Source organism: Carcharhinus amblyrhynchos, chromosome 17 (genome assembly GCF_965287045.1).
Source record: "Carcharhinus amblyrhynchos chromosome 17, sCarAmb.v2.hapA, whole genome shotgun sequence".
In the NCBI taxonomy this organism is placed as follows: domain Eukaryota; kingdom Metazoa; phylum Chordata; class Chondrichthyes; order Carcharhiniformes; family Carcharhinidae; genus Carcharhinus; species Carcharhinus amblyrhynchos.
The window spans coordinates 5,663,179-5,680,135 of record NC_137340.1 but is presented as its reverse complement, the minus strand read 5'-3'; the positions used below and the strand labels follow the sequence as shown (position 1 = coordinate 5,680,135).

General features: G+C 41.2%; 1 protein-coding gene across 2 annotated transcripts in view; it reads left to right on the top strand.

Annotated features, from left to right (window-relative positions):
* Nucleotides 1–16,957, top strand: part of nrbf2b (nuclear receptor binding factor 2b) — a 29,991-nt gene that overhangs the window by 2,364 nt on the left and 10,670 nt on the right. Inside the window, exon 2 of one of the 2 annotated variants that reach the window (XM_080205414.1) lies at nt 13,030–13,114. The exons of the other annotated variant lie outside the window; for it this stretch is intronic. Within the exon in view, the coding sequence (XP_080061540.1) occupies nt 13,030–13,114 (85 nt within the window). The remainder of the gene's footprint in view (nt 1–13,029; nt 13,115–16,957) is intronic. 2 annotated transcript variants of the gene reach the window in all.

Sequence of the window (16,957 nt, the reverse complement as noted above, 5' to 3'; positions counted from 1 at the left end):
CAAATAATCCCCTGACACTATTCAGAGAAGAGCAGAGGAATTTTCCTGGTGTCCAAGTCAATATTTACTTGTGGATCAAAACTTTAAAAAGAATAGATTGTCTGGTTAATTATCTCATTGCATTTTATAGGAGCTTATTGTGTATAAATTGTTTGCTCAATTTTCCTATGTTACAGCAGTCTGTACACTTCAGAAGTTCCTTAGTGCTAGTGAAGTGTTTTGGAAGATCCTAGAAATCATAGAAACCCTACAGTGCAGAAAGGGGCCCTTCGGCCCATCAAGTCTGCACCAACCACAATCCCACCCAGGCCCTACCCCCATATCCCTACATATTATACCCACTAATCCCTCCAACCTACACATCCCTGGACAATAAGGGGCAATTTCTTAGCATGGCCAATCAACCTAACCCTTTGGATTGTGATCAATCTTTGGATTGTGGGAGGAAACCCACGCAGACACGAGGAGAACATGCAAACTCCACACAGACAGTGACCCGAGCTGGGAATCGAACCCAGGACCGTGGAGCTGTGAAGCAGCAGTGCTAACCACTGTGCTTCCATGCTGCCCGTAGTTCCTGAGTTTGTGAAAAGCACTGTTTAAATGAAAGCTTGTTCTTGGAAATGGTAGGGAGCAGACATTGAGTTTGAAGTAATTTCCTATTCCTTACAAAGACTTTGCTCTTTTATAATAATTATAATGTATATCGTAAGTTGCTTCACAAAGATGGCTAGAAATCAAGCTGGTGGCGGGGAGAGTTTTGAGAAGTGACTGAATGTAGCAGAGTGTTTTAGGAAGAGAGTTCCAGGGTGCAAAGACATAAATCTAAAGCCTTGCCACCAAGAGTGGGACACGAGATTGGGAGAGTGAAGGATGTGAGTAGGTCATGAATTTTGAGAAGATTGCACAAGTTTGGCTATGTGCTTGAAAGGATCTTTAAATTTGAGCAATTTGAAATCAGTGGCTGGAGGCTGGACTGTCAGCAAGAGTTAGAGAATCATGAGAATGACTTGGATGCAAAAGGTCTCTGAAGGGGATTATTATTGAATTTCAAATTGGGTGGTGAAGTGGATAAAAGCTTCAGGGGTGTTTGGTAGGAGATTTGGAGGTGGAAAATTGAAAGCTTTAGATGATACAGACCAAGAAACCAGGAGAAAACTGGGACTTGGATAACAGTATCTTGGTGCTGCTGTGGCTTTGGTCATGTTGAATTGGGGAATGTTTTTGCTCATCGATTGATTTTATATTGGGAAGATCAGGATCAGAGATGAATGACAAAGCTGAATGTCATTGGGCATAAACTCGGTTTTATATATACCAAAGAGAGAATTTGTATTTCTATAGCGTTTTGTGGTCTCAGCATCCCACAAAGTTTTTTTATTTTTGAAGTTAATGTAACACTCCTGTGAAACACCTGGGGATGTTTTACTACTAAACAACTTGGACTTTTGTCGTGCATGTCAGGAAGCACTTCACGGATGCATTATAAAGCAATATTTGACACACACAAAGAAATACAGAAGATAGGAGCAGAAGGAGGCCACTTGGCCCTCTGAGCTTGCTCCACCTTTCATTACGATCATGGCTCATTCAACTCGATAGCCTAACCCTGCTTTCTTCCCCGTAAGCTTTGATCCCATTTGCCCCAAGTGATATATCGAGCTGCCTCTTGAATACATGCAATGTTTTGACATCAACTGCATCTTGTAATGAACCACAGGCTCACCACGCTTTGGGTGAAGAAATGTCTCCTCACCTCCGTCCTAAATTGTCTACTGTGAATTCTCAGACTGTGACCCCTGGTTCTGGAAACCCCCACCATCGGGAACATCCTTCCTGCATCTATCCTGTCTAGACCTGTTAAGAATTTTATAAGTCTCTATGAGATCCTCCCCTCATTCGTCTGAACTCCAGCAAAAACAATCCTAACCCACCCAATCTCTCCTCATACATCAGTCCCGCCATCCCAGGAATCAGTCTCACAGCAATATTAGGGCATATAACTAAACGGTAAAGACAAAATACTCATAGCATCATAGAACCTTACAGTGCGGAAAGAGGCCCTTCGGCCCATCGATTCTGCACTGAACACAATCCTACCCCCATATCCCTACATATCATACCCACTAATCCCTCTAACCTACATATCCCTGGACACTAAGGGGCAATTTCTTAGCATGGCCAATCAACCTAACCTGCACATCTTTGGACTGTGGGAGGAAACTGGAGTAACCAGAGGAAACCCATGCAGACACAAGGAGAATGTGCAAACTCCACACAGACAGTGACCCGAGCCGGGAATCGAATCCAGGACCCTGGAGCTGTGAAGCAACAGTGCTAACCGCTGTGCTACCGTGCCACCCATACTGTGGGTGCTGGAATCTGAAATTAAAAACAGAAAATGCTGGAAAACCTCAGCAGGTCTGACAGCATCTGCAGAGAGAGAATAGAGCCAATGTTTTGAGTCTGGATGACCCTTCGTCCGAGGCAATGGCTTTAGTTGTCAGAAATTTCTGCCCAGCCTGCACTGGATGCCGAACTAGCAATCTGACAATTTGGAGAAAGTGGAATTGTTGAGAGAGCTAGTATGTTAGAACATGGTGTCATCAGCATATGTGTAAACTGAGTTTCCAGAGGATGTCACAGAACATCACATGTAGGTGAGAAACAGGCAGGGACCAAGGATAGATCCTTACACCACACCAGAAGTAAAGATGTGGGAGAGAAACCAGCACCGGTGACTCTGCCCACAAATACATTCATAATAAGTAGTACATAAATGCAAATTTCTCTTGCTTTAAGGATGAATATTGGCCTGAAAATCAGGGAGGACTTGCTGATTTTGTGGGATATTTTGTGTCCACCTGAGAGGGCTTTAGGATTAATATCTCTTCCAATATCTCTTCACCGTGCTGCACAATAGGACAAGTGAACACTTGTCTCCCATGATTCATTCAACATTTGAAATCATTCTACATTTGAACAAAAATAGTTGGACGTTTATTACTTTCCTGAGTAGGAAAAGTGGTGGTTAGCTGTTTTGTTAGGTTGAGCTGCATGCGGAGAAGTTGCTGCAGGTTGGACTGTGCTTCTGGAGGTGTTTGGAGAATGCAGCAGTTTGGGCTGTGTGTTTGGTCTTAAATGTTAACATGTTTCAGTTTTGAGGCTGGGGAGTTAATTTAGTTTCTGCTGTAGAAGTGGGGTTGTAGTTTGTCAGTCTGAACCCCTCCTGTGGTCTCAATAGCTAGTGAGAATGACAGCTGGCTAGAAGGAAGCTGCTGGCCTGTCTTTGGGGAATTGTTTGTAAGCTGAAGAAACAATCTGGAGGAGAAAATAGCAACAAACAAAAGCTTTGTAGCTATATTTGAAAACAGTGATTTAAGTCTGTTTTTATAGAAGCCCAAAAGCTGCTTCTTCATGAATCTTGTTTGGCACTTTACAGAAGTATGCATTTTCATGGCTGGAGACCTGTCAGGTGTGTTCTCTCTCTCTCGCTCTGCTGCTTATTTAGGCATTGTCACTGTTTTGAATTGTTCCCCATGGACCCTGCCGCAGCTTCACTGGCATAGCTCCAACCGCACCCTGAATTTGAGATCATTTTTATATGAAAATGTCCTGTAAAATATAGCTACGCTACCCAAGAGAATAGGTATCAAAGTTGGCCTTTTTGGCCCCTCAAAATTCTCCTACCATTCTGTTATATCGTGGCTGATACATATATCTCAAATCAGTTTCCCACCTTTGTTCTGTATCCCTGCATCCTAACAACTTCAAAGCTGTTGCACTAACTTCGTTTGACATAAGAACACAACATAAGAACATAAGATGTAGGAGCAGGAGTAGGCCATCTCGCCCTTCGAGCCTGTCCCGCCATTCAATAAGATCATGGCTGATCTGAAGTGGATCAGTTCCACTTTCCCACTTTCTCCCCGTAACCCTTAATTCCCTTGCCTGCCAAAAACCTATCTACCCGAGTCTTAAATATATTTAGCGAGGTAGCCTCCACCACTTCAACGGGCAGAGAATTCCAGAGATTCACCGCCCTTTGAGTGAAGAAGTTCCTCCTCAACTCCGTTCTAAACTGTTCCCCCCCCTTATCTTGAGGCTGTGCCCTCTAGTCCTGTTGTCCTTTCTGAGCGGGAAGAATCTCTTTACCTCTATCCTATCCATCCCTTTCATTATCTTATACCCTTATTCTAATGCTTTCTTTGTCAAATTCCCAACTTCTGCCCTCCATATAGTCATCTTATCCAAAACTCTGTTGCCCATATCTCATACGAAGTCCCATTCCTTAAAGTCTAAAATATTCTCATGTAAGAGGATCCTGCACATATTTATTAAAATATGTGGAGATATGCTCATTGCCACCTCTAAAAATTGAAAACTGGACAAAGACCCAAAAATGACTAAATTTATGTCTGTTTGTGAACCTCGAACAAACATGCTGACCGCACTGAAGAAACATGCACCTTGTTATCCCTGAATAGAAACTAACTGTAGACTGTGCATTCGAAATCCAAACAGAACTATAAAAAAGCCCTCGGCATCTAGTCTTTTGGAGGACTGAGTTCCAGTTTTCTGTGCTTTTTGTGTGAAAATCTGCTTCCTACTTTCACTTCTGAGTAGGGCAGACAGACCAGATTTGAAGATGATTCCATCTTGTTCTAGATTCTCCACCAGAGGAAATAGTTTCCTTGGCTATATTCCATTCAATCATTTTGCCATTATAAATATCTCAGTTAAAACACCCTTCAACCTTCTAAACTCAAGGAAATACAAGCTAAGTTTATGCTACCTTTTCTCATAATTGAACACTCTAAACACTGCTTTCCCCAGTGCCATTGATGCAATTATATCCCTCCAGATCTATTCTTTAGACTCTGTTCCTAGAGATTGGAGGGTAGCTAATGTAACTCTACTATTTTAAAAAGGCAGGTGTAGAGAAATTATAGGGAATTATAGATCAGTCAGCCTGATGTCAGTAGTGGGGGCATCCTAGATTTCCATTATAAAAGATTGAACTGCACTTGGAAAACAGTGGCATGATCAGAGAAAGGCAGCGTGGATTTCTGAGAGGGAAATAATGCTTGACAAATCTACTGGAATTCTGAGGGTGTAGCTAGTGGAGTTGAAGGGGATCCAATGGATGTGATTTATTTGGACGACTTTTCACATGAGAGATTAAGAGACTAGTGTGTAAAATTAAAGCACGTGATTGGGGATAGTGTAATGAGACGGATGAAAGCCATGGATCAGACATGATCATAATGGCAGATTAGGCTCAAAGGGCTGAATGACCTACTCCTATTTTCCATGTATGAAAAACTGGCAGACGAGGAACAGTGTGGGAATAAATGGGTCCAAGTGACTGGTGAGGTACTCAGGGATCAATGCTAGGAGCCCAGCTATTCACAATGCAGGTGAAGGAATTAGATGTAATATCTCCAGATTTGCAGTTGAAAGAATTGGATGGGAGAGTGATCTGTAAGAAGGGTGCACACTGAGGATTCGGTGTGATTTGGGCAAGTAGAGTGAGTGGTCAGTGCATGACACATGCAGTATATTGTGGGTGAATGTGAAGTTATTCACCATTTGGTATCAAAAACAGGAAGACAGAGGGAAGAATATGCAACAACACCTGGGTGTCCTTGTACACTAGTCACTGAGGGTAAGCACGCAGATGGAGCAGGCGGTGAAGGCAGCAAATGATATGTTGGCCTTCACTGCAAGAGGATTAGAATATAGGAGCAGAGATGTCTTGCTCTGCTTATACAAGACCTTAGTGCGATCGCACCTGGAATATTGTATGAAGTTTGATCTCCTTATCTGTGGAGAGAGTGCAGCAAAGGTTTAGCAGACTGATTCTTGGGAAAGCAGGACTGACGTATCAGGAGAAATTGAGTCAGTTAGGATCACATTCACCAGAGTTTAAAAGAATGGGGTGAAGTTTCCTAGAAACCTGTAAAATTCTAACAGAACAGGACAGATGCTCGAAGGATGTTCCCAATGGTGGGGGAGGCCAGAACCAGCGGTCACAGTCTTAGGATACAGGGTAAATTATTTAGGACTCAGATCAGGAGACATTTCTTCATCTGGAGCTTGTGGAATTCTCCACAGAAAGCAGTTGAGACTATAACCATTGAACGTTTTCAAGAAACAGTTAGATATAGCTCTTGGGGCTATAGGGATCAGAGGATATGAGGGGGAAAGCGGGATCAGGTTACTGTGTTGGATGATCAGCCATGATCATAATGAACAGTAGAACAGGTCCGAAGGGCTGAATGACCTCCTATTTTCTGTGTCGAAAACTGAATCCGTTTGTTGCTGATTCAACTCTCCTATTAGGCATTGATGCAGGAACTTGTGAGAGAGGAAAGGCTGTGTGCACTAACCAAAACATTGATCAGGAAGCTTAGAAAATGAGTTTCAAAAATACAGTTGGTGCACTGATATGCCTATTTCATTCCCAATCTTGGCCAGTCCATTGAGGGGTGAGATGCTTCCCAAATTGGGAGAAGGGAAAGCGGTGGTTAATTGGTTCAGGCCATGCCCGAACATTGTAAATTGATTTGCAGGCCGAATTTGATACAGGTTGTGTCTCAGCCCACTGAAGGGGGCTTTAAAACCTTTCTAACTTGCTGTTCTTCCTTTTAATTTGGTTTTAAGACTCATCCAAATTGCAAGCGCCATACAAATGTTTATGGGATTGTTTCTAAATCCCTCAGTGTTCCCACCCCTCCCTATCTCTGTAACCTCCATCAGCTCTACAAAGATACCTATGATCCTTCAATTCTGGCCTCTTTTGAATCCATGGATTAATTCCCCCAGTGGCAGCTGAAAGCACGGGAATTCCTTCTCTACATCTCTCTGCCTGGCTACCTCTCCTCCTTTGGGATTCTCCTTCAATAATTTCTCTTTGACCAAGTCTTCGGTCATCCACCCTATTATCAGTGACTCATGACATTTCTGTGAAGCATGTTGGACCATTTTAACTCCATTAAAGTTGCTATATAAATGCAAACTTGTATTGTTGGCTTTAATGTTACTTTTAAATCAAGCAATCAAAGATCTAATGAATGCAGAATTGCCATAAAGTTTGTGAAATGTTATACTAACCATTTGTATTAAATAACTAGAACTGTTGATGACTTTCAGACCTGCAGGGTTAATCATTCTGTAAAGATTTTCATGACATTGTACACTGTAAACCGTTTCAAACTCGAGCAATAAAGCAGGGAATTGCTGATAATGGTGCCAGCTGCAATGACTAAGCAGCTAATAATGACAATATCAACATGAGGTGTGAAGTAAACAGCACACTTGTGATTTGTACAGATGAAGAGGGGATCCACCTGCAGTTTAAGAACAGTTGCTAGTTCTGTATGGAGAAAAATATAATGGACAAATATTAGAAAAAAATGGGGAGAACAACATCAGGAAGCCCTGTTAACTCGCCTAATGTGGTTTCAGTGGAGGAATAAAACTGAAAAGAGTGGGGTGGGAGAGAACAGCACTTCTCCAGTGAAGAGCACACTTACAGGAAATGTGAAGGATAACCTAACCTTCCTGATTTTTTTGGCCCAAATCCAAGCATTTAATTTGTTTTGAGTTGGATCCCAGAAAACAGCCTCCTTCTGACCTTGTGGGCCTGTCTAGTCTCGTAGGCCTGTCTGGCTGAGGGTACTTTTACAAGTCAATTCAGAGGAAAATATAGCCTCTTCCTGTTTGATCCACGCTTTCTCAGTTGTGTTTATCTTTAGTTCCCCTTCACCAGTTTTGTTGCTTCACTGAATTTCTTCTATTTAGTATTTTTCACTTCTGTTTTTGAAAATTGTCTCTTGTTTTTTTTCCTTGTGATCTCCTCTGTACTGTTTGCTCATTCATCCTTCAAGTTTCTTTTGCTTGTTGCCTCACCTATTTCTCTGGCTTGACATTTCTATTACACTCGCTTGCTGCCTCCTTCAGCTGTTTTGTTTCCATACCTCCTCCTTTATCCACACTTCACCATCTTAACTATTTACTTGTTTCATCTTTTATCTCTTGTCCGCTTGTATGTTTCTTCATCACTTCTGTTGTTCCTTGCAGACCCTTTCACTTTCCCTTTTTTCTTAATAATAGCAAAATACTCCAAATGTTGGAAACCAGAAATAGGGACAAAGTGTTGGAAATACTCAGCGGGTCTGGCAGCATCTATAGGGTTAACGTTTTGAGTCCAACATCTTCAGAGCTGGTTGGACAAAATCAGAAAGTTAACTCAATTTCTCTCTCCAGATGCTGCCAAACCTCTGAATTTTTCCAGCATTTCTTGTTTTTAATCCCCTTTTTTCTTCTCTTGAGAACATAAGAACATAAGAAATAGGAGCAGGAGTAGGCCATCTAGCCCTTCGAGCCTGCCCCACCATTCAATGAGATCATGGCTGATCTGAAGTGGATCAGTTCCACTTACCCGCTTTCTCCCCATAACCCTTAATTCCCTTGTCGATCAGAAATTCTCTTTCTTAACTGGTTCACCTTCCTCCCCTTTTAGTCTCTGCAACACTTGCTTAGATTAGTGGGAAAGGAATGAGTATCTACTAGAATGAAACCCCAGAGGGGAGGTGGAAGCTGATTAAAGGAATTGATGAAGGGGGGCAGTCACAGTGTTGGAAAAGGCAGAGAACAGCAAGTTTAAAAAGAACAGGTGTTCTGCTCAGCAGCAGAAGGGAACTTGAGAAGATATAAGCAGTTTGGAACCACTGACTTCAGAAGAAATGAAATTTGAAAAGCAGAAGTTTTTGTTTATTTCCATTAACTTCTGTGAAGTCAATTTAATAAAATTTGAGAAATGTAAAAGCTGCCAATTCACTGTCAACCATTTTTACATTATCACATGGCGCCATAATGACTGTCCAGGTGTGGAGAAAGCAGTTAAACCAACATTTTATTCCAGGCTTTTAAACCTCTATATTGAGCTGGCTGCTCTGCAGAGAGGAATCAGCACTGTGTTTGACATCATGTAATGTGAGGGTCTTGTGTCCCACTCCTCCTACCTCAGCCTTTCTCTAAAATTCAGAGAAATGTTAGTTTAGTAAATAGTCCACCCATCAAAAATAAACTATTTTGACTCATAGTTGCAACTCGACTTTTGTTGCCTGGATGTAATATGGGGGGCATTTCCTCAGCTAATGGAGGATAGGGTCATTAATAATAGTTTATTGGTGTGAATAATCGTAAGAGTAGTCAGAGTAAAAAGCAAGTTCTTCCACAAAATATACAGATATCTCCATGTTGTGTAATGGAACTCTCAACTAAAGTTTTGTTTCTCTAGCAATTGCTTTTGTTAGGTTCTTTTGTTTGTCGCATCTTGACTTTTCTTTGCTACTCAGTATATTTTTTACTGTTTCTCCATAGTCCCTTTCTTTTTTGCTCAACCTTTCTCGTTCCCATCCTTCCTAGTGATACAAGAACAGTTTCTATCCTGTAAAGCAACATAGTTTAATTTTTGGAAAAATAAATCCATCTATTATTTTACGTTCCTTTGTCTCTTTGTCATAATGTGAGGGGGTTTGTGCAACTTTGCACCAGGCCTTTGCCAGTGATACTCTGTCTGAACAAAGTGCACAAGATTGACTTCTCATAACTTCACTTTCTCCCTTGCGCTCCTGCCCTCACCCCAGAATGAAGAACTCCTGACCTCCCAATATAACCCAGCTGGGTTTGGGAATTCACATAGCAGGCAGGAACACTGTAACCAAATTCTCTGATGCAACAAACTGGAAGAATTGCATATCTACATTCTATCCACAATTCTATCCTAGTATTAAAATTTCTTTACCTTGCTGCTTCTTGAAAACAGATTCACAAAGTTATATTGTACTGTAGTGCAGGAAATGTACTTTCAGTGCACTCATCTAGGCTGTATCTTGTATCTAAGTGTTCAGAAATCAATTAAATGAATTGAAATATAATGCTACGTCACATTTGTAATATAGTTAGTTTGTGTGGAGAGACTTCGTACAACGTGTTCCTAAAGAATTTTATTTATCAATGTGAGATTCCCAGACAGCCCTGACTTGTAAGCTATGTATAATGTCAGGACTTTGCATGCAGCTGTTCAAAGTACAATGTGATGTCCTTGTCATTGTGCACTTTGTATAAAATCTTTTACTGACTAACCAAATTTACAGTGTGAGTTCTCAGTTGTCCTCAGCCTTGCCTGCTGCAGCTAACTGGCAGCAATCTTTCCCTTCTCCCAAGGTGTGTGACTGAAATACAGAAAGCAGCCTAGGTTTCCTGATTCCGGGCGCGTAAGGCTGCAATTTATTTATACTCATTCCAAGGTTTGTAAATTATGGAAACCCTCATCAGAGTAAAACTAATTCTAAAGATGCATTTGTCACCTTTTAGTTGCCTATGTGTAGTATAACTAAACATCCCACACTACCCACTAACCTATTATCTTCATCTTGCTGTCATTTTCTGGGCAGATTAATCTTTTTATAGGATTTTTTAACCTCTTTTTTTCAATTTTCCTTGGTACATCTTGGTGACTCTTGAAGGTTCTAAGTCCACCTTAGAATGAGGACTAAGTCAATTATTAGTGAACTGAGCTGAGCACCATTTGCTTTTGGCGTGTTTCTCATATTCAGATATGATCAGTTAGCGGACAGAAGTGAGAATCCTAATGAGGTGCATGCGTAAGTTATGAGCAGGGTTTATTAGATGATTTGACAAACTGCCTCATAAAAGACTGATCCAGCAGGTGGGATCACAGGGGATTGGGGATAGACTACTAGATTGGATTGAGGATTGGCTGACTGACAGAAAGTAGAGAGTCGTGATAAATAGGTCCTTCTCTGGCTGGTGAACTGTAACTAGCAGGGTGCTGCAGGTCGGTCCTCGGACTTCAACTGTTCGCAATCCACATAAATTATCAGCAAGCAGGGACATAGTGCAACAAAGCAAAATTTGCGGGTTATACTAAAAGAGGTTAGGGTTAGGCAGGCCGTGAAGAGTAGATAAAGATTTTACAGATGGATGTAGATAGGCTAAATTTGGCAAATGGAGTTTAATGTGGGTAAGTGTGAGGTTGTCCACTTTGGCCAAAAAAATAGAAAGGCAAATTATTACCTAAATAGAAAGCAGATTCAAAATGTGTCCAGGCAGAGGGATCCGGGTGTCATTGATCATGAATCACAAAGTCAGTGTTCAGATGCAGCATGTAATAAACAAAAGGCAAGTGGAATGTTGGCATTTATTGCAAAAGGACTGAAGTATAAAAGTGGAGAAGTGTTGTTGCAGTTGTATAGGGTGTTGATGAGACCACCTCTGGAAACTGTGTCCAGTTTTGGTCTTATTTGAGGAAGGGTGTGATGGCATTGGAGGCAGTTCAGAGGAGGTTCACCAGATTGATTCTGGGGAAGAAGGGGTTGACATGAAGAGATTAAACAGTTTGGGCTTGTACTTGCTGGAATTTAAAAGGGTGGGGGCGGTGGGGAATCTGATCGAAGTATATAAAATTTTATAAAGGGATGATAAAGTAAACGTAGACCAAATGTTTCTCCTTATGGAGCAATCTAGAACAAGATGTTGCAGGTATAGGTTGAGAGGGGTAGATTTAAAACTGAGGTGATGAGGAGCTACATCTTGCAGAGGGTGGTGAATTTGTGGAACTCACTGTCCCGTAGTGCGGTGGAATCTGAATCATTGGTTTCAAGAAGGAGATAGATATTCTTCTGATTTAAAGAAAAAGGAACAAGGGGATATGGGGAGCAGGTGGGGAGGTGGATTTGAGAGCAGTTAGAGATCAACCATGATCTGATTGAATGGAAGGGCAGACTTGAAGGGTTGAATTTTGCCTACTTCTGCTCCTAATTCCTATGTTCTTCCTGGAGCTGTAACATTTCTGAGTCTAAGCACTTCAGTTAAAAAAAACTCTAATCCAAAGCATTACATTCTGGCTTGCAAGGAGGAATTGTATCCTAACTTGTATCAGGAGGAATGTGGAGGCTTTGCAGAGGGCACAGAAAAGATTTACTAGGATGTTGCCTGGTATGGAGGGCATTAGCTATGAGGACAGATTGGAGAAATTTGGCTTGTTCTCAGTGAAAGACAGGAGTGACCTGATAGAAGTCTACAAGATTGAGGGACATGGACAGAATGATGGTCAGAAATTTTTTTCCCAGGGTGAAAGATTCGATTACTAGGGGCAATGTTTCAAGGAGCTGTATGAGGCAAGTTTTTTTACACAGAGGGTGGTGGGTGCCTGGAACTTGCTGCCGGGGGAGGTAGTGAAAGCAGATATGATAGTGACTTTTAAGGGGCGTTTGAATAAATATATGAATAGGGTGGGAATAGAGGAATAGGGTCCTGGGAAGAGTAGAGGGTTTTAGTTCAGTTGGGATGCATGGTTGGTGCAGGCTTGGAGGGCCGAAGGGCCTGTTCCTGGGCTGTAATTTTCTTTGTTCTTGAATGTATTGTTTGCGATGATGGGTATCAGAGGAATCTGTGGAGGTGAAATTGCATTTGTGAAATACAGTGCAAATACAGCTGTATATGGCAGTGTTGGTTGCAAAGACTGTTTTGAACAATTTCAGAAGCAATTTGTGTGCATATTTGGGAACAAGCACCACTTACAATGTGAAATAGATAACCGTAGTTTAAAGTTAGTAATTTCTACAACCCAGAAGTGGCAGATCAGTAGCTACAAACTAACAGTCCATCCTATCTGGAAATAGGGCAATTTTCTCAAGGTTACTATGGTGTTTGTGTTTCTGACTTCATTACACATGAACCATGATGTTCAGGAGATTCATTTTATTCCTTGAACTTGCTGTTAAAGCTCCCCTTCAGATCAGTAAGTGCTGAGATGTGATATCTCAAGGAGTCTGCATGTTCACACTCCTTCACATGTGACTGTTCTTTTCCAGCAATGTAGATGGAAACTGCCCAGTTTAGCTGCAAGGTCATAGTCTGATTGTAACACAGTAGATCTTGACTTGAAATGACTCAGTACAAGTGTATTCTGCTTAGAAGTATTGTTTCTTTCAGGCTCACCAGCAGAGCAGAAAGGCGGAGCGTATGCTAGCAGCAGGAAGGTATGCTGAAGCAATTGATTGTCATGGGAAGGCTGCAGGTTGGTGAATCTTTTTGGACTATAAGCCAAAACTTTAGTTCTTCTGTCAGGCACCTTGGAGCGTTTTTAAATTTAATTGCAAGGTTTAATTATAGTTTTAATAATTTGATCTTATTGCACCACCTACGGTTTTGCTTGGGCTCAGAATCTCTGCTTACATTGTAGACTTGGTTGTTATTCCTAGTCTAGTTACTTCTAACAAAGGAATCATATGACAGCAACATCCATTTATACGATGCTTTTAATGTGGTAGCTGTCCCAAGGTACATTACAGGAGTATTATCAAACTAAACTTGACCCCCAGCCACACAAGGAGAGATGATAACAGACTTGGTCAAAAGGGTAGGTCGTAAATTAGAGGAGAGTGATAGAGAGGCTAAAGAAAAATCTCCTGAGCTTTGCCCATTGGCAGCTGAAAGTGATGGAATGATTAACACTGGGAATTTACAAAAAGGCCAGAATTAGAGGAGTGCAGACATCCTGGGGGATCGTAGGGCTGGGAAAAGTTTCTGACGTGCGGAATGTCAAGGCCTGGTCTTGGGATGTGAGGTTAATTGTTTAGGACAGATGAATGAAAAAATGTTTCCATATAATGTTATGAATCTTTGGAATTGTCTACCTGGGGAGTGGGTTTTATATATATATTGAATATATTTAAGGTTGGAATAAAATTTTTTGGTGTCTTGGGGAATTAAGAAATATGGACAGCAGGTAGAAAAGTGTGGAAAAATAACCATTATTTTGAGACGTATAAGATGATGAATGGGATGGATAGGATAGAGGTGGAGAGACTCTTCCTGCTCAAAAAAGACAGTAGGACTAGGGGGCACAGCCTCAAGATAAAAGGGGGGCGGTTTAGAACGGAGTTGAGGAGGAACTTCTTCACTCAAAGGGTGGTGAATCTCTGGAATTCTCTGCCCGTTGAAGTGGTGGAGGCTGCCTTGCTAAATATTTTTAAGACGCGGGTTGATGGGGTTTTTGATAAGAGAGGGGATTAAGGGTTATGGGGAGAGGGCGGGAAAGTGGAACTGAGCCACGACAGATCAGCCATGATCTTATTGAATGGCGGGGCAGGCTCGAAGGGCTAGATGGCCTACTCCTGCTCCTATTTCTTATGTTCTTATGAATGGTGGGCTGGATTTGAGAGGCTGAATGGTCTACTCCTGCACCTGTTTCTCAGATTCTTATAAAGCCATGAAAGGATTTGAAGACGAGGGTCGGTGATGAGTGAATAAACCTGAGTGGGTGATGAGTGTTACATTTGTGTAGAACAGAGAAGCAGAGGCTGAGCAGCAGAGCTCGCGAATAGTCAAATTTAGAAATAACATATATACAGTGCAAAAGAAGGCCATTCATCTTATCATGCCCATGCCAGCTCTTTGAAAGTATTCTTCAATTCGTCCCACTGCCTTGCTTTTTTCCCCCTTAACCCTGTTGCATGGTGGCATAGTGGCTAACACTACTGCCTTTCAGTGCCAGGGACCTGGATTTAAATCCCAGCTTGGGTGACTGTATGTGTGAAGTCTGCACATTCTCTCTGTGTCTGCATGGGTTTCCATTGGGTGCTCCAGTTTCATCCCACAGTCCGAAAGACATGCTGGTTAGGTGCATTGGCCACGCTAAATTCTCGCTCAGTGTACCCGAACAGGCGCTGGAATGTGGCGACTAGGGGACTTTTGCAGGAGCTTCATTGTAGTGTTAATGTAACCCTACTTGTGACTAATAAAATAAACTTTAGCATAACTGTAGGTGTCTCATTTTCAAACATTTATACAGTTCCCTTTTGAAAGGTACTGTTGAATCTGATTCCAGCGCCATTTTTGTTTTTATTCTACATCATGGCATTCAGTTCTGCTGTGGAAACAGTGAAGAGGATAATAATAGACTTCAGAAGACTGGCAAAATAGGTAGATATATAACAGATCAAATTAATACAGAAAAATATAAATGGTTGCATCTCTTCATTTCTTTACCAATGTGTTTTCTTACTGTTTCTCCGCATTAAATTTTATCTGCCAAGTGTCTGCCTAATCCACCAGTCTAGCACATCTTTCTGAAGTCTGTTATTTTTGTTTCTATTTATTACCTAATCATAACATTTCATTGTGTTCTGTCATTTGCAAGTTTTGAAATTTTGCCCTGTGTATATTCATTAATATACATTAGAAAGTGGTCCTAATTCCAGCTCCTGCAGAGAGGGCTACAGTGTACTTCCCTCCTGTCTACAGAACAACCATTCACTTCTTCTTGCTGCTTTTTGTCCTTAGCTAATTTCAAATCCATGCTGCTACTCACACTTCAATCCTATGGACTTCAGTTTTGCAAATAAGATTGTGGTACCTCATAAACTTTCAAATCGACCACATTACCCTCATCAACCCTCTCTGGTATTTCAAGGTTCTCAATCAAGTTTGCTACGTTTTGTTTCTACAGATTCCGGCTGATGTACTAGGTTTTGAGTATCCTTAATTTTCCACTTGTGTTTGATGGTATCCAGTGAAAGTTCCTGTTACTAAAAATAGAAATAAATAAACTCAGTTTCATTTTTTGAGCATTTGTAAAACAAGGCTATCTTATTATTTAAATCTAGGGCTGCGGCAGGTTAACTTAAGTGAAAGTGCAAATGATCTCCAGTAGAAGTTTAGATGGAACCAAGTACAGGTAGTCATGTACAACGTACCCTCTTTTGTTTGGAGTGCATGGGACCTTTACTATATTTTTGCACAGCAATTTAAAGAGCCCAGCTTGCATGTGGTCTGGGTGGAAGCTTTCGGGTTGCTGCTTACAGGGAATATTAGAGGTTAATGACTAGCAAGGGGAGTAGGTGAGACTAAGTTTATCAGGAAATTGAAGAATGCCCAATTGGATAAATATTTATTGACGTTTCGGTGAGGTGCAATAATGGGATGTGATGTTTCATGACACTCGGGCTGGCTGGTAAGATCTCTGATCTTTCACAGTTTTCATGCTTATCCTATCAGTTTACCTGCAGAATTAATTTTTTAGCAAGCACAGTATTGTCTCATATATATGTCTCTGATTACTTTTAAGCTCTAATAATATTCAACTGCCTTACAAATCTTGGGATCTGATGTACAAAATGTTAAGATGCCTGGGAGTGTTTGAGATTAGCAAGGACCTTGGTGTGTGTCACACACAACAATGATAATGCTAACCTACAAAGGTTCAATGCAGCAGTGCTAACTATTAAAAACAAGTCACTAACCATGCATTGTAATCAAATTGGTTCTAATGTTTCCTTGGCTGTATATAAATAACGCAGGCTGGATTGAGAAGTAATCTTTCCAGTTGAGTACAGAGAGCATGGTGCATTCCCACTTCATTTCAGAACTAAAAGAGTTTGTATAATTTTTACCATTGTTAAAATTCTTTATATTCCCATCTTTTGTTCATGTCCAGCAACTCCTTCTGTTTGTTTCTCATGCCCTCAGAGCAAAGTGTCTTGCACATTTTTAGACAGAATGTAATGTGGGAAAAGCAAAGTTATCCACTTTGTTAGGAAAAACAAATGTGAAGTATCTTGTAACACTCCCCTGCCAACACCTGTTTGTACACATGCACCTGTTCATACATGTGCAGAAAACCTAAAGCCAATTCTTGCTGCCAGAGGAAAACAGATATACAAATTTAAATTGCCATTTCAAATTTGAAGTTAGCCGAAAACCTGATGTATATATTGAGTAGTCTCGTTGGCAGCAATTTTACCTTCCTGGGAATTAGTGGGGATGAGGTACGCACCATGGAAAGGTCTGTTGACCTTGAGCAGATTTTACGGTTTCGGGAAGAGCGAGGCTGTAAAATTCCGCCCATTGTTTTTTTTAA